Source organism: Biomphalaria glabrata, chromosome 10 (assembly GCF_947242115.1).
Source record: "Biomphalaria glabrata chromosome 10, xgBioGlab47.1, whole genome shotgun sequence".
NCBI lineage: Eukaryota > Metazoa > Mollusca > Gastropoda > Planorbidae > Biomphalaria > Biomphalaria glabrata.
This window is the reverse complement of record NC_074720.1, coordinates 24,721,896-24,740,876: the sequence shown is the minus strand read 5'-3', so window position 1 is coordinate 24,740,876 and position 18,981 is coordinate 24,721,896. Positions and strand designations below refer to the sequence as shown.

Below are 18,981 nucleotides of genomic sequence, written 5' to 3'. Positions count from 1 at the left end.
CTTTTAAATGCTTAACATCAACTTTACTTATCTCCCTTTTCATAACATATAAATGGTGTCAATATATTAATATATATTACATAATCAATATAATCATAGTTTATTTACAAAACTGTTTCACTTCAATGTCATTCTAGACAATAAATCAGCTACAATATTCACAGCTCCACTAATAGCTTTCACTTCAAATTTATACTCCTGTAGTGCTAAGAACCATCTATAAACACGACTGTTTTTCATGCTCTTTTGCTGTATATACTGAATAGGTTTATGATCAGTTAATAATATGAATTTCCTTCCTATTAAATAGCTCTCTAGCTTAGTAATTACCCATATTACAGCTAAGGCTTCTCTTTCAATGACACTATATTTTTTCTCTGCCTCTGACAATTTTCTGCTTACATATAATATAGGATGTAAGTTATCATAGTTCTGCATTAAACAACCACCAATAGCATTACCAGATGCATCAGTTGTGACATAAAATATTTTGTCTTTATCAGGTAGTCTTAATATTAGTTCATGACTAAAAACATCTTTAATTCTGTCAATAGCTTTCACACATTCCTCATTACAAACTACTTTTTGAGGTTTTCCTTTTTTAAGTAAGTCATTTAGTGGATTCACTATTTCTGCTAAGTTTTTTATAAACTTTCTGTAATAATTTACTATTCCTAATATGCTTTTAATTTGTCTTTTTGTTGTAGGTATTTCAATATTAAGTACTTTCTTTATGTTATCTTCAATAGGGCTAATCATGTTGTTATTTACTTTATGTCCTAAGAAAATTATTTCCTCCAATCCTATTTCTACTTTTTCTGCTTGAATTGTAAGTCCACTTTCTTTTATTATTTTGAATACTTCTTTTACATCTACCAAATGTTCCTCCCAACTATTATTAAAAATACATATGTCATCCAAATAGCAAATAACATTTTCTTTGTTTCCAATTATCATGTTCATCATTCTATTAAATGTGGCAGGTGCATTTACTAATCCAAAACTCATATAATTCCATTGAAAAATACCATATGGTGTTACAAATGCTGTGTAAGGTTTTGCATTTTCTGTTAAAGGTATTTGCCAATAACCTTTAGTTAAATCTAATTTAGTAAAAAATTTTGCTCCATTTAATTTATGTAAAATATCCTCTATATTTGGCATTGGATATGGGTCAAATTCTGTGATGTTGTTAAGTTTCCTATAATCAATACATAACCTTATATCTCCATTCTTCTTTTTGGCTATCACAATTGGTGAAGCATAAGGAGATGTTGATGGTTCAATTATACCTGATTCTAGTAAATTGTCTATTTCTTTCTTTACTTTGTCTTGTAAATGTAGCGGTATTCTATATGGCTTAAGCTTGATAGGTTTTGTGTCTGTTACTTTAATGTCATGTTTAATAATATTAGTTTTTCCTGGTATGCTGGAAAAAATTTCTTTGTATTCCTGTATTATTTTAGTTATATCTTTTGACTTTTCCTTAGTTAAATTATTAAGATTAATCTTTTGCCAAGTTTGATTCTCTTTTGTTTCTATTACAGGTATTTCCTTAATATCATTTTCATTATGATTTTCATTTGTTATTATCATCAAGCATTCTTCTCTTTCTGAAAATGTATTTTCTATTTCCTCCTGAATGTTTTGTATTAACTCATCTTCTCTATCATGATACAGTTTCAAATTATTTATGTGATATGTTTTAATTTTCCCATTTATTTCAATTTGATAATTCACATCACTAATTTGTTTTATCACTTTAAATGGACCTTTCCATTGTTTACCAATTTTATTTTTCAGGTCATTTATCAATATTAATACATTGTTTCCTACTTCTAGTGTTTTCAATTGTCTTTTCTTATTTAGATTCTCATGAGCACTTTGTTTATACTTCTTATTGTTGTTATATGCTTGAGTCCATATTTCTTTTAATTCTGTTGTGATTGTTGTTTCACTGTCATTATTTAATTTATTCTCATTATCTATTAGATTTTCTTTAAAAACATCTAATTCATCTCTGGGTTTTCTTCCATGTATTATTTCATATGGTGAGAATTGTGTTGCTTCATGGATGTTGTTTCTATGAGCAAATAGTACATAGTTAATGTAATGATCCCACTTGTTCTGATTATTCTGAATTATCTTTGTTAGTGATCTTTTTAATGATCCACCATATCGTTCACATAAACCGTTACTCTCTGAAGAGTATATGTGTTGTATATTGTATTGTTTAGTCCATTTCTTAAATTGTTCTGACTTGAACTGAGATCTCTGATCACTCAATATAATTTTAGGTATACCATGTCTTGTAATTACTTTTTGAGTTATGGCATTAATGATATTTTCTGCACTTGTATTTGATAATGGGATTGCCTCTGGGTATCTACTAAACATGTCTATTACTGTTAGAATGTATTTGTTATTATTTTCAGTTTGAATTAAAGGACCTATTAAATCAATAGATACTTTCTGAAATGGTGCCGTAGGTTCATCCATTTCTTGAATAGGTGCTTTATTCACTAGGCTTTTGTTAGATCTCTTTTGACATATGTCACATGAGTTTATGTATTTGTTGATTGTTGCTTTCATTTTGGGCCAAAATACTTGTTTTGACAAGTTCCTATAACATTTCTTTACTCCCCTATGTGCTGCTAAATTATTATCATGTGTCATGATTAAAACATCTTTCCAATATTTCTGTGGTAAGACAAGTTGTTTTATTTTCTTGTTATCATTACTTGTTTGTCTAAACAATATTTTATTCTCTATACAAAATTTCTCCATTGGATTATTATTGTTTTTATCTGATATTCTTGAATAAATTTTCCCAATAATATTGTCATTCATTTGTTCTAATGCAAATGTGGGTGTTGTTTCTTTTTCACTTTGAGATATTTGTGTTTCCAGACTATTTTGTGTTTCATTTTCTATCTCACTTTCCTTAACATCTGTATTTTCTATTTGTATTACATTACTGGTTTCTTTTTCTTCATCCTTACTTATTACATTTATTGTATTTTCCTGTTTCTCATCTTGTTTATCCATTGATCTTGTTATTACCATACTTGTTATATTTTGTGTTTCTATGTTTCCATGATTTTGTCTTATGTTTTTGTATTTGTTTTGCCAGTCTTCTAATTCTTTTCTTGAACATTCTTTAACTCCTTTTATGTTTCCTACTAACATATCATATCTCATTTCTGGTATTGCAATGCCATCACAATAACCAGTGAAAAATGGAGTTTCAATGTACACCCTTATAGCTTTAAATTCCCTTACAGTGCCATCTGCTAATTCTACTTTCTTAGTAAACCCTTTATACCAATGAGGTTTGACAAATTTAGTTTTTACTGCCAAAGTGTTACAACCTGAATCCCTGATTAATTCCACCGGAATTCTATCTACAAACCCTGGGTACACTGCAAAATTGTTCCTATTTCCTTCCATGAAATATATCCTATCTGTACCTTTATTTTTGTATTCCCTACTGTAACTCCTATTTCTATAATTTCCCCTGTCATTCCTATCTCTACTCCTATATCTACTGTTATTTTGTTCATTGTATCTATTTCTACTTCCAGACCTGCTATTCCCTCTTCTACAGTTAGCTGCTATATGACCTTTTCCTTGACATTTGAAACAGGTTATTTCACTATATTTTCTATTTCCACTATTTGATCTGTTTCTATTTCTACTTCTATCAACATTTTCTTTGGTATATCCTATTAAATCTACTTTGCTCTTATCTCTATCAGAAAATGGTTTATTTGGATAGGCATTTTTTGTATACTCTCATTATCTCTGTTATTTCATCTATAGTTTTTGGGTTTCTTTCTCTAATAAAAGATTGTAATTGAGAATCACATTTATTTACAAAGTTGTCCACTAGAATAAAATTTTTTAATCCTTCATAAGAGTTTGTTACTTTTTCTAATTTTACCCACTTATTGAAAAAATCCTTTTCCATATTAATGGTAGTTTGGGGTTCTATTCCTAATGATGGTATATTGTCAAAGTATTTCTTTCTAAAAGTTGTAGCATTATGACCATAGGCATTTAATAATTCTCTTTTTAAAACCTGATAGCTATCATCAATATGATGGTCATGATTTTGGCATATTGTTAGAGCTTGACCATGAACAAAGTCTATCAGTATTTCAGACCACTCTTCTTCAGGCATATTAAATGTAGACATTTTTGCCTCATATCTTTTCAGAAAATCACCAATGTCATCCTTCTGTTCATCAAAACTTTGTATCTTTCTCTTTAGCCATGTCTGCGAATTAGGGTTGTCTCTTTGAGTGGTATAATTATTTGAGTTATTTGTGTTATTTCCTTGTTCAGTTTGGGCTCTGGCTTGTGCTGCATCCAATCTCATCTTCTCCATTTTAGCTTCATGTTCTCGGTCCTCTTTTTGCTTCTCATATTCTTCCTTTCTGATCCTATCTTGTCTCTCTATCTCTTGTCTTTGACGTTCTTCTTGTCTTTCTATCTCTTGTCTTTGACGTTCCGTTTCTTCCTTCACCACTTGCTGTACATAAGCTGCTAAGTCCTTTCCTTTTAACTCCATGGCCTTTCCATCCTGCATAGCTGTTTCCTTAACCTCCTTAAGGTCCACATATGATGATGTAGCCATTGTGTTTTATATTTTATATATATTTTTACTTGGCCTATATTAGTTATGGCTATACTTTAAACTTATTTTATATTTAAGTTTTTCCACACTTTTATACAAATTTTAAATGGTATGTCTCTATCTATAGATTTAGTAAATGTATAAATCTAGTCTGAGTTATTATGGTTATATTCAAATCTGTATATTAGATCTAGTATTACACACAAATTTAAATCTAGTATATTATAGTATGTATAATAATACTATTTAGATCTATAGTTATCAAGAGCACTATGACTTTTAGATCTAGTATGAATAACTATGATCAATTTTAAAATCTGGTATGACTGAAGTCACAGTGAAGTGTTTAGAGTAAATTCAAAGACTGTCTAGAGTCTAGATCTAGAGTAGATTATGGTTCTATTTAACCATATAAAACAGATATGTTTATACAATGTCAAATATATCTTCAACAAGATATATATATCTAGAATGTACTACCTTCATTCATCTTCAACTTAATAATATTTCAAAGTAGAGTCTAGATAATTAAATTGTACCAAAGAGATGTACAAAATTTGCAGATCTATATTTAGCCAGACGACAGTGTTTGACTACATAGCCAGTTTCGGCATTATTCTCATGGCAAAATCATAATTGATTTTAACCGCTCAAACTAAAATTATTTTAGTCTGATTCACAGTAAAAGAATCCTACCCGCACTTTCTATCATTAAGTGAAAAAAAAAAAAATACAGATCTAATTAAATTAATAAAAATAAATAATTTAAAATAATATAAACAAATGAAATAATTAAAATGAGACTATCGCTATGGGTTGGGATGTGACAATATGGCACACAATGATAACGTCACGAAGTAACCAGGCAACAACGGATATGACGTTTACACAAACAAAACAAATTACAATCCTAAATATATAATATAGCTTTTCATCTAAATTACGTCTTCTACCCCGACGGGTTTTAAGGCGCACCACCTGATTTTACTCAGGCTAACGTACCAAATTTAGACAAAATCTATTTCTAAGGGCAATCTAAACATATACTAATAAGAAAAATGGCACTTAGCTTTTGATAAGAAAGATCCCTTTGTTCGGACTCCCGAATATGCTAGATCACAACAAATTCCACTGCCTCTCTTCCAGTTCTGACTCTGTTCTCCGGTGCTACCAGTATCCCACGTAATGCCACAGATGTCCTGATATGCCACAGCAAAATGTTCCAGTTTCTTCGACGACTGTTGATGAGCGTATGTGTAGTTCCGACGACCTTGTGTACACAGTTACTGACGAATAGGTTAACGGTTCTTCTGGCGATGACTTGACTTGTGTAGACGACTACTGACAAATAACAGTCTCTTGACGGCAACTTGATCTGGACGACTGACGAATAACGAATTTCTTGACGATGACTTGATCTGGGCTGACGAATAACGGCTTTCTTGACGATGACTTGATCTGGGCTGACGAATAACGACTTTCTCGACGATGACTTGATCTGGGCTGACGAATAACGGTTCTCTAAAATAGTTCACTGCTTCTGCTGCTACTCTGGTAGTACGACGAAGTTTGCTGTTGTACTCTGCTTCACTAGACCAACTGTCCAATGTAGACTAGGTGAAACCAAGGTCACCTCCGACGACGTTCCGTTAGACGATTAACGGTTTTCAACGAAATTAAGTGGATGTAGCTGTTTCCACAACTTCACTGCTAACAAGTCTAGATATGGTCTAGACCGACGAATACTAGATATATCAATGTTCAGTACTGATAAAGATTACTTCACTAACCTTCCAAAGGTTAAACACAGTGACCGTTATAAACGTGGCAAGCAACCGGTTCAATGAGCAAACTGCTCCACAAGAATCTCTCCAAGGGTAAGACGACAGAGCGATTTCGATTTAGTTAGCTACCAAACTTGTAGTACTCACAATACTTCTGACAGCGGGCAAACTGTCCTTCTCGAAACTGACGAGGTAAAACTTGATACTCAATGTGGCTCCTATGACGAAGAAAAAATATGTCCAACAGGTTCACTAACGATCTCTCACCCGTTATGAATGAACGGTTTCTCTGGTTGTAGGTCGGTTCAGCATATGAAGATCAGGCGTTGCGATGATTACGGTCCTGACGAAGGTCACCCTGAGTTAACGGCTCGTTGAACGTGCGATCAAACAGGCGACGACTGCTTGTAGATCTAGAACAAAGTCACTCTGCGATACTGCTGTGTTCAGCCGTACTCCGATGAAATCTTATATCTTCGAGTGCACGACCCTCACCTGAGTAAACGTTCTGCTTCGAGGTCCGGTTCGATGTTCGGCTTCAACAGGGGTCCGGCTTCGAGGTTCGGGGTCGCCACTGTGATGTTGCTAGTTCAGGCTGTCTTGAAGTCAACCAATTACTCTGCAATCGTTTGGGTGTAATTGTCCGGGTGTATTACGTGTAGTTGCACAACAATACAAACAAGAACTGGCACATCGATTGTAACAGGTGAAGAGATGTAGTCAACGATGATGAACAAGTTAATATATATTTATTATGATAAAAGGGCCACAGTAGAAGTCTCTGTCACTAAACACGTCGTTACCCTGGAATGTTCTATCGCTAACTGATTTTCCGGTCTCTAACCCAACATATCCCAAACGTCACTAGTCCCGTTCAATATGCGTCTACTATGGTGCGTCGCTAAATAACTAAAATAACTAACCTATATAAATAAGGTGTCTAACAATACATACATACATACATACATACATACATACATACATACATACATACATACATACATACATACATACATACATACATACATACATACATACATACATACATACATACATACATACATACATACATACATACATACATACATACATACATACATACATACATACATACATACATACATACATACATACATACATACATACATACATACATACATACATACATACATACATACATACATACATACATACATACATACACAGCCAGCACGCAAGTCACGGCGAAAGTGATCAACTGGAGTGGTCAAACAACATTCCATCCGGTTCGAGAAGGTTAGTAGAGACACTATATAAGAGCGAGTGTGCCAGAATCAAGACATTTCACGTTACCTCGCAATGTGACCAGTACGAGGCGAAGTCAGAAACAGCACGGTGTGTGAAGTCAATCCGGAGAGAGGCTTGGTTTTTGGACGGTCTGTGTAATGTTGTTACCAATTGTAATGTATTTGAAATTAAACTGTTACTGTTACTTTTGGAGCCCCGAGTTGTGAGGTTCTTTAAATTCGTTGTGTCGTGTGGTGCAGTTTGTAGACAGCCTGGATAGTACGCCTGACTTTCTACTTTATAGTATATATATATATATATATATATATATATATATATATATATATATATATATATATATATATGGGCGTTGACGGGGGGGTTGCTTTCAAACCCGACCCAAAATGGGGGTAGGAATTTAGTGACTGATATTTTGCTTTGATTTTGTTTATTTTAGGTGACATTTTAATATTAAACCATCACTTGCCCCAGCGCAGCCAAGGGGGTTATGAGGGGGGAGGGGTATTTTATTTTTATTTCTTTAACACCCCCCCCCCGGCTACGCCCTTGGTCTACCAAGTTACCCTTCTATATTGACCAGAAACATGGGTACTTTACAGAAAGCAACTAAGACTTCTTGAACGCTTTTAACAAAGATGTTTTCACTCCATCATGGACATACGATGGCAAGATCGCATTTCAAAAAAGGTTGTTCCAGCGAACGCCGGTAAGGACAGTATAGAGGGACAGTTACGCTGGAGAAAGCACTATCCCATATGGGGGGTCGAATGTTTGCGAAAAGCAGACTTTTTTCTGAGCTGAAAGGTGGCAGATGTAACAGAGGCACCAACTTGCTTTAACTGACATAGAAGAGGGCATCTGACTGCAGGCGGCTTCAGAACGAGATTTTTCTTTACAAAGGCCGCGGTATACACTTTAGGGACCAAAAGAAAATCCACTGCAGAGGACAGACGACAGCTTGCATATATAATAGTTAGGCCTATGTTTTGCGTTGGATGTGGCAAACTATGTGGGTCGCAGCTGGGACTGCGTAGCCACGTAAAATACTGCAGGGCATAAAACTTGTACTATAAAAAGGTATTCAATTATTACAATCCAATTCATAAAATTCTTCGCTTTTTTAGCGGCCCCCGAAAGGGGAAAAGGCGCTATTAATTTTGTGTGAAATGTCTGTCCGTCTATCCGTCCGTCCCGTTTAGATCTCGTAAACTAGAAAAGATAGTGAAAATCCGACATGACAATATTTTAGACCATTCAAAGTTCTGATGCAACGGCTACTTTTTTTTTTTTTTTGCTGAAAGCGAAAAATCTAATTTTTTAAATCACTTATGCAAGCAGTTTTTTTTAAAGATAAAAAGCTAATTAGTATGCATTATAAGTTAGACCTAATTTAAAACGAATAGTAATCTTGTAAACTGCATTTTCTTCAACATATATATTTTACAATGTAGAACGTTTTAATTTTTTTTCTTCTTTAACATTCGAATAAGTGATTGAGCTTTTTCAAAACAATTATATCAATTATAAGACTTCAGGTAGGCCAGGAGAGGCGCGGTAGCTGAGCAGTAAAGCGCTTGGCTTCCGAAACGGGGGTCCCGGGTTCGAATCCTGGTGAAGAGTGGGATTTTCAGTTTCGGAATCCTTGGGCGCCTCTGAGTCCACCCAGCTCTAATGGGTACCTGGCATTAGTTGGGGAAAAGAAAAGGCGGTTGGTCGTTGTGCTGGCTACATGACACCCTCGTTAACCGTAGGCCACAAAAACAGATGAACTTTATTTACATCATCTGCCCTATAGAATACAAGGTATGAAAGGGGAACTAGTTAGGCCAGGTTCACATCTAACTTTGCATTCACTTGCACCTATCCTTTGATCGGCTGGACCGTTGGGGCACTACACAAGATCTGTCAACCTTCTTTCTCCATTCTTATCTCTCATTAGTCTTTGATATAATTTCATTCGGATGTTCTTTCTGAAAATATTGAAGCCTGCCTGGGTGGACCACTTCGGGGGCCGATTTTGAGTTTGTGTGTCCACACAAACTGTCTTTGTAACCTTGTTTATTTTATACTTTAATCATGTACAAACCCTTACAAATACTTAGTAGAATAATTCATTATGGAACTATGGAAGAAAAAAAAATTAAATAAAGTTTGCAGAGGTATTATGGTTTGCGAGTTTTATTTATTGTTTAAACCTTAATGGACCACATTCACCGATCGTAAACAAACAACATTTAGCCACGTGATTCTCTATCTCTTCTATACAAATTACGATATAATTTTTAACACACAATGGCTATCACGTGCCAGTTTTTTTTTCGTTGTTTTATCAAAGGAAAAAAAAAACAAATTGACACCGTTTACGTCACGAGGTCTACAGCAGTACACTAAAACATTTCTTTGCAGAAAAGAACAAGTTTTAATGAATCAATAGACCTAATTAAGCATTTGCGCACCATCTTATTGTAGATTGATTTATTATAGACTATGAACCAAGATTCCATGATCAATTTAGCTATCGCGCTATCTTCTAGGTCAGGCATGTCAAACTCATTAAGGTGTATGGGCCACATAAAAAACTTACTATGACCTGAGGGGCAGCAGCCAAAAAATCAGTTGCAAAACAGCCTACTAGTTTTATGTAAATTATTAACAATAGATAGGAAGTGGAGATGGATTGGTCATATCCTTAGAAAAGATATCAGCAGCAGAGCTTAAACAGGCATTAGAATGGAACCCCCAGGGAACAAGACGCAGAGGAAGACCAAAAAGAACATGGCGACGCAGTGTACTTGAAGAAGCAGAAAAACCGGGAAGAGCTGGGAAACCATAAAAAAACTAGCAAGAGACCGTGGAGAGTGGCGTGTTTTTGTCGAGGCCCTATGTTCCATGAGGAACTCAAAGGAGTGATTATGATGATGATGATAAACAATACAATAGAATACATTAATTAATGGCATACCTGTCCCTTAGTTAGCTAAATTTGTACTACTATTTGGTAATTATAAATTACTATGATTACGCATTATTTTCTTTGTCCTGATGCTTGACATTCTTTCTGGGATACAAGTTTATAAATGTCTGGTTGAAGCTTGTTTGCCACTGACACTTTCATCACTGATGAAAAAATTTGATCAGATAATCTCGAACGGGGAGGTGTTTTTGTAGCTTTCATTATGGAAAAGAACTGCTCACAGAGATCAGTGTTTCCAAACAGCAAGAATTCGGGCTGCTAATTTAAGCAATTCAACGTTCCTTACAGGTAAATAACTGTAAAATTTTGGCACAGCCACTTCTATCTACTTCGCTTTCAACAAAGATCCAGACTGCTTTTCCATCAGCTCTAGTTGCACATCATAGCAGTATTTTCAGAAGCAAATGAAAATGGAGATACAAACAACAAAAATTTTTGCTCGTATGAAACGAAGTCAAGAAAATGGTCATTAAAAAGCATCTACTAATGATTCCAGGTGTAGGACATATCTACCAAATGTTGTAGCCGTATTTAATCTTTTTAGTTCCTGACACGTTGAGAAGTGAACAAGATTTTCTATTCATATTTGGTTTATCCACAGTCGTAATTTTGCTTGAAAGCACTTGACATGATCACACGCAGTTGTGCCAATTTTGTCTTTACTTTGAAGTTTCAAATTCAAGTCTTGCAGGTGACCATTGAGATCAATTATAAATGCAAAATCCTGAATCCATTCGTCATTTTGGAAATGCTCAATAGGTTCACCTTTCATGTTCAGAAACAATACATTTTCCTCACGCAGTGCAAAAAATCTCAGCTTTAACGACACACTCCTTCATAAAATCACATTCACTAAATGATTTGCTATGGCTTGCAATTAAGTTTGACAAAATGTAGCTTGCTTTCACTGCAGACTCATTCTCGTTGCTCAGCTTAACAAATACTTGTTTCAATTCAAGTAGCTTGTTATCTCTTATTTTCCAGTGTAATAGTCTAATATTATTTTGATAATTTTTGAGCTGGCCAAGCGGGCCGCATGCAAAGTGGTCGCGGGCCGCATGCAGCCCCCGAACGCGGTGTTTGACATGCCTGTTCTAGGTCATTGTTATAAACCTCATTCCCAAATAGGTTTAGCATTCATTGCAATAGCACAAACCAACTGCATCTATAACCCTTAGTATGCAAGTAATGCTACAAAATATGACGTTTCATTTGCATGCTAAATAATTATTTTGAGCTTTGCCAAAAGTTTAATTCGTGACCATCAGGCCTATCTCTATAGATCTAATTGTCATTGTGTGCCCCTCCTTTCTTTTTGTAACACATTAATATTTTCTTAACCAAACTCTCTCTGCCTCCCCTCCATCGATAACTGTAATACTAGCAATGAATATTTAAGGGAAACCAAAAAGAATGCTATGATCTGGTAACATTGTGACCAAAAGGCATGATTAGGCTAAACAATAGTACAATAAACCTGATGAAAGCTGTTCCTTACATTCAAGCAATCCAAGCCGTTGGTACATAAACTCTATCTGAAAACACGGGTTGATGTTTCGAAGTTAATGTAAAGTTTCGTATTATGTTTAGGAAAATTTGAAGGAGCGTTTAGATTTCGTTTTGTTAAACCTGTTGTTTTTTTTTTACAAAAGTGCATTTTTTTCCAACTTTCTTATCACCCCCAAGTGTTCATGTGGACCCCAACTGGTCATGAGTCATGGGCCCAAGCAAAATGAACTCCTTCGCGCCATTGTTGCTACGCCACAGGCTATAGAGCCCAACGGTCGTGGGCCCAGGTTCATTGAACATCTTCGCTCCATGGATGCTAGCCACTGATTAAATGGCCAATCTCTCATTCCTAGCAGAAATCCCTTAAAGGAGTCTCTGGCCCCACAACCTTTTGTAGACTACATTTGTGCTTTTGGGAAAATGTAACAAGGAATATTCATTTAAATTATTTTTGTTTTTCTGTATTTAAAAGTTTTTAAATACTAAAATTGTTAGAGTGTAAGATTTAAATTATATGCCTCTCCCTTCCTACCCCCCCCCCGAAAAAAAGAAAGAAATGTTTGTAATTAACCTCCACTTAATAACATTTGGCACTGTTTGGCAGTATGGGCATAATTAGCAACATGTGTATTATTCAACTTGCACAAGACTCTTGTAAAAGATATTAAAGGATGTATGAAAAAATCACTTACAGCGCCAGCATGCTTATTCCATGAAAAGACAATGCCAGTATCATACTTAAACAAAGCTACACTGAGCGCACCCCAAGTACCACCTCCAAAGTGAACTGTAGGGATGAAAATGTATAATGAATTAACACAAAATGTAGACTGCTAATTACATTAGCTGATTATCTAAGCATCGGCAAGTTAAAAATTGGCGTAAGCAAAGTTCCATCCCTGCTAGAGCAAAATCCAAGCATACGTCCTAGAAAGAAAGCCTTTTTTTAGACTTGAGTCCTCTCACTTCGATCGGCGTATTGGACGACAAGTTCTCTCCACAGAAATCGTCATAGACGACTTTCGCAGCCTCTAACCAGATGGTAATCACAGATTCTAGGAATGTGATACGCCATGTAATAAGTGTAAGAAAGACCAACTGTAAATGTCAGCTAATTTTTGAAACAAAATGTGAAAAAATGGGATTAAATGGTTTATCAGAACTTAAGGAGCGAAAACTAAAGACCCATATAATAACAAGAGGCGACAGAGAGAGGCAGATGCAGCGCAAATCTCCCTCACTTTAATACATTTTCATCGCGCAAGCCACATTCTCATCTCCCATGTAAAGGACCATATAATAGCGTAGAATAGTGGCCCTTGTATGTACCAAAGTCAATTTCTAACAAAAACAATGCTTCTCCAGAATAGGAAACTACAAACACAAGAAATTGCTCTATGAGATGAACCATAGTCGGTCTATGAGTGAATGAGGTCAACACTTATATCCAATATGGATACTTATATATATATATATATATATCTAATATATAAAGCAGAATGTGAAGCGTATGTATGTATGTATTTTATCGTATAGAAATCAAAACCGTTTCACCGATCTTGATAAAACTTGGCAGAAATGTTCCTTGGGTACCAACTTAGACCGTAGTGTATGTATTGTAGCCCTAACACAAACTTAAGTATTTTATGGATCTAGGCCATGTTTACATGCTGTGTTAAATGATGAAAGACGGAGAGGTCACGCATGCGCAGAGATGCTAGATCTAAATTAATTCTCATTTAAGAAAACATAATTTTGTAATTTTACACATGAACATACAAATTAGTGTCAATTCATTTCATTATTTAATGAAAATTAACCTTCAAATATGAGTTTACAAAACATGTTTTACATAAAATCGTTCGCTCTAAATGTTAATAGCTTTAAACTTTTCCGTAACTTGCCGCACCATTATATTGCGCAGTAATACGAATGAAATGAACGTCATTATAAAGGCATATTATAAAACTAATAAACTACTTACATAATACAATTTACTTTCCAATGTGTTTTTTTTTAAAGCATTGAAGCCTACAACTACCGATTCGGTTTAATTTTAAGTCTTTATTTTCAATTTACTTTTTTTTCTTTAAGATGAGCATTTAGACCTCTTAGCAACTTAGCTACGAAAAAAAAATAAATGAATGAAACACGGCTAATGTATCTAGGTCAACACTAGATCGACACAAGCTCACATCACAGTGTTTATAATCTTTTACTATAATAGGCTCAAAGTTTTTATGTATTGACTAGACTACTGTGGCATTCAAATTTTTTAGATTCTAAATCTAGAGCTACATAAAATTAAACTCCTAATGTTATATAAACAATAGGGTTTGTTGCTGAACATAAAAATTATATATGTGTCAGACGCGAATAGCCCAATTTTCAGTAAAAGAAATTACAAAAGTCATTTCTCTATAGAAGAAGTTACGAAGGCTATATAATTTACAACCACAGACCTATATATACTACGATAAATGTAGATTTTTGATTTCTAGTTACGATTTATTTAGGTAGGTGCTGATTTACTACTACATACCAAGTATTAGAGTTTAGAAAAACCCAGGTTCGTTTCTATTAGCTAACACCGCATATCATATCTCCATTAGTATATTTAGATCTATAATAAAATTCTAGGCTAGATCTATATATAAAAATCGAATAGATCTAGTAATAGTATAGATTCTATCTTGAGACTAAATTGCCGAGTCTAGCTATGCTATGCCTATAGTCAGTTTTTATTAGAATAAATTCTATAGATATTACTAAAGACTAAAGTTTATTAATTAATAGATTATTAGATATAGACATATGACATAGATCTAATAATACTGTAATACATTTACCATAATCTATACTTAATCTACTAAACTAGAGATCTATCTATAGATCTATCTATTATCTAGTCAATCTCGATCTATACAATATTCATTATAATACTTCTACTTATGTATAAAGTTAGTAGGCCTACTTAGATTTAGATGATTGGATCTATTATAGTTTATTAATAGATTTACTTTTCAATGCCTAGACCTAATAATAAAATTGCTATTGATATATAATGACTGATTTTTTTTAAAATTGTAATAGGCCTACTAGATCTAGACTCTACTTAAATTTAGTCTAAAATAATGACTGTCTAAGACTCTAGATGATTGAGACTTTCACATATAGGTGTTGTTAATAATACGGCATGTCGGCTGAAAGTAAGCAGTATACAAAGTATACATATATAAAATGATTTATTTTTTTTTGTAAAAAAAAAAATAGGTGCCGGTACCCAATGATAGATTGCCTAACTTTCAACTACTAATAAATTAACAATTTACGTTGAAATACAAGAAGAGTAATAATTTTTCCCGACATTGAATAAAGGTGCCAGTACCCCGTACCGATGCGTACCGTCACAAAAATATACGTATATCTCAATCTTCTTTCATTTAACTTTTTTTTTGCGGAGTTATTGCTACTTAATACATTAATACCGGATCGATTCATATAGGGCCTAAGTAGGCCTATACAAGCAGGATCTCGAGCATTGGATAAATTTATTTTTTAAATACAAAGTTTTATGGAAGAGGCAATATATTAGTTGTTTGAAGTTTGTAACTTCTTAAATTCAGTCTACAAATATCGAAGCCTACATTTTTACACTCATTTCTAAACAATTAGAAGAGATTGACTGACTCATAATGTACCCTGTGTACATTTGCAAAAACACAAACTCTCTTTGTAATCTTATCAGTTAGACTTTCAAAACTATTAAAACTATTAAAAAATACTTAGTGATTATTTTTACTGTATAATTCTATTTATTATTCCTTTTAAGAATAAGGATATAAACAAAAATTTGCCATGTGACTTTGTCTAACAGAAAAAAAATGAATCTTAAGTCTATTTATACAGTTATTTTTAGTTACCTAGTAATATAAAATATATTGAACTAACACGTACATTTATCATAATGCAGCCATGCGATTTTTCGTTTATGAACATAGCATTATTTAGGACCAATATTTTAGAAAGGCTGCTTGGAGAAATCAGGTATAGGCCTACCCATTAGGAGAATAACCCTTTTCTCAAGAAAAATTTAAGAAACTAGAACAGACACAAAATAGACAGTGACATTCATAACAAACTAATATTTAAAATTGATTAGAGTAACACATTTTTAACTTATCATTTAAAGTTTAAAATCACTACAATTTTTTTCAACAATTATTTTGTGTATGAAATTGTGTATCGGAAAATGCCGGGTACTTGAAATAAGCTAGTCCTAAAAAAACAACACAGATCTTGGGTAAAATACTCATCAAATAAAGTACTGTAAATGTGTAGTTTAACTCGCTAGTTTCAGGTCTTTTCTTTTTAATAATAATAATAATAATAATCTTTATTATCCGTAAGGAAATTTGTCTTACAATTTGTGCATTACACCAAACAAAAAACATTATAACTATAAGAAACCAAAGTATACATTCACACCAGACTCACTCATAATTTACATGTGACAAAGTTTATACCAGATTGTTCTTATTTAATGATTTGATTGCCAGGGGAACAAAAGAGTGTTTGTGTCTGTTTGTCTTTGCTATTGGTGTCTTGTATCTCTTTTGTGATGGTAAAATCACAAAATCCTGACACAAAGGGGGATTCTTTATTTCGAGGATCTTGTTAGCTTTTTTATAGATGTTTGTCTCAAACAACTGCCCAAATGGGGTTTGTTTTTTGCCAATGATTTTGCCAGCAGCATTTAGGATTCTATTCAGTTTATTTTTATTTTTAATGCTCAGATTGCCATACCAGGCAGTGATATTGAAACTTAAAATATTGCAGATGTGAGCGTGATAAAACATAGCCAAGGCCTTTTCGCTAACGTTAAACGAGGACAGTTTTCTTAGTAGTCGTAATCTTTGCTGCCCTTTTTTTGCTGTTTGATCCCAACTACCCGTATTTTTGTGCAGAATTTTTTTGTCTATCAGGCACACTTAAAATTACAGCATAATAATGTCAGTTTAATTTAAAGAGAGAACTGAAAAATGCAAAGATATATAAGGAAAAAAGCCACTTCCGGCCCAATACTTTTTATTAAAAGAAACGAAACGGACTAGTCCAACAAACCCTATTACATTCGCGCGTTTTAGATCTAAATATACTAACGTAAAATAATTAATAAGCGTATTGAACCTTAAATTCAATCTTAAAATGATAGATCATGAATGTTTAGGGAAAGTAGATTATTTTACTTAATTTAAACAAATGAATCTAAGTTTCATCTAGGTCATAAACTATATTAGACTCTAGATCTATAGATCTCAATCATAGACATATATATATAGACTGGACGATAAAGTAAAAATTATTATGGGAAACATTTGGGAAAAGATAAGTTTGTATGAGTTATACAGCAATTATGAGCAGTGTAAAATTAAAAGTATTTATAGTTGTTTTTTTTTCAGCCATAACCTATATAATTGATAGAACCCCTTCTGTATTATTATATCTCTAATCGTGCCTACCAAATCTATTAAATTTACATAATTAAAATAATTATAAATAGTTTTAAATACTAGATTTAGATCTAGTCTATATAAATACTATAGTAAAAAAAAAACTACTTACTACTAGTACTATACTACTATACTATAAACTATAATTGTAATCTGTATAGTCTAGTCTATAGACACTATAGTCTATAGTTAGTATATAAAATAGTCTAGGACTAGATTGTCACTAGATCTATAATCTATACTTATATTAGATCTAGTCTATAGTCTGCATGCATAGATGATAGACTGACTAGTTTAATAGTTAGTAGTAAAAAGTATGAAAAGTATTAGACCTAGTTATTACAAATATTAGTCATATTTATTAGATTTAGATCTATCAATATTAAATTAGTGACAGTCACAGTTATTCTGACTTACTGAAACTGAAAGTTAATGTGTATAATATTCAATTTTTTTTCAACCTTTAGAATTTATCCCTTGGCCTATCGTACTACGAACATTAGAGCACGTTCAGCTCATTTTCTTTGACTTTTTTGACTAAAAACTAATTCTAACAATTTGAATCGATAAGACGACCGCCATACATTAATAAAGAAGCCATGTCAACAAACATAGATCCACATCACAAACCTATATATATTTGCCTATGTCTATGATTATGAAACAAAGGCAAAATACTGGGAATATGGCAGTTTTGTACTTTTCAAAACTAAAGATCATAATTATATATTGGCTGAAATGTTAGTCCTAGAATTTATAGCTCAATTGCCGCCATTTTTTTCCACATAGATATAGTACATCAAACATATTTGACTTCCCCCAAATAAAAATAACTTCCTACTTCCAGTCTATATTTATTTATGTCTATGATCTCAATATATATGCAAGCAAATCTTTTTGTAACAAAAATGGAATTAGGTCGACTAGCTATTTTAATAGCACTATTCAAACCATTTTTACATTCACGCATTCGCTTTACTTATAACATTATTATTTTGTTTAATTGTTTGTAATTATTATTATAGCTTTTATATAGCGCTACTTTAATGCGTATAGAATGCCCAGATCATTATGGTCCATTCACATTTGTTTCCGTACTGCCTTTAGGTGCTCAGTAAACACAGCTCAACTCGAGTCGAGTGTCAAGCCTCCAGCCCCCTTCATAGGTAGCCAAGCCAAGTTCAAGCGTACTCAGCCTCTTGACCACGCTTCCCACAAACTATTCTAATGTACTATATCAGTGACACGCATATTGAGACCCGCGGGCCGCGGGTA

At 33.4% G+C, this 18,981-nt stretch overlaps 2 protein-coding genes across 3 annotated transcripts in view; both read right to left on the bottom strand.

Moving 5' to 3' along the window:
• LOC106071499 (putative ammonium transporter 1) overlaps positions 1 to 18,981 on the bottom strand; it is a 153,830-nt gene that overhangs the window by 24,396 nt on the left and 110,453 nt on the right. For both annotated transcript variants that reach the window (XM_056043297.1, XM_056043298.1), the window contains one exon: positions 12,886 to 12,980. In XM_056043297.1, coding sequence (XP_055899272.1) covers positions 12,886 to 12,980 — 95 coding nt within the window. The remainder of the gene's footprint in view (positions 1 to 12,885; positions 12,981 to 18,981) is intronic.
• Positions 1 to 18,981, bottom strand: part of LOC129928594 (zinc finger BED domain-containing protein 4-like) — a 243,276-nt gene that overhangs the window by 193,646 nt on the left and 30,649 nt on the right. The window lies entirely within an intron of this gene.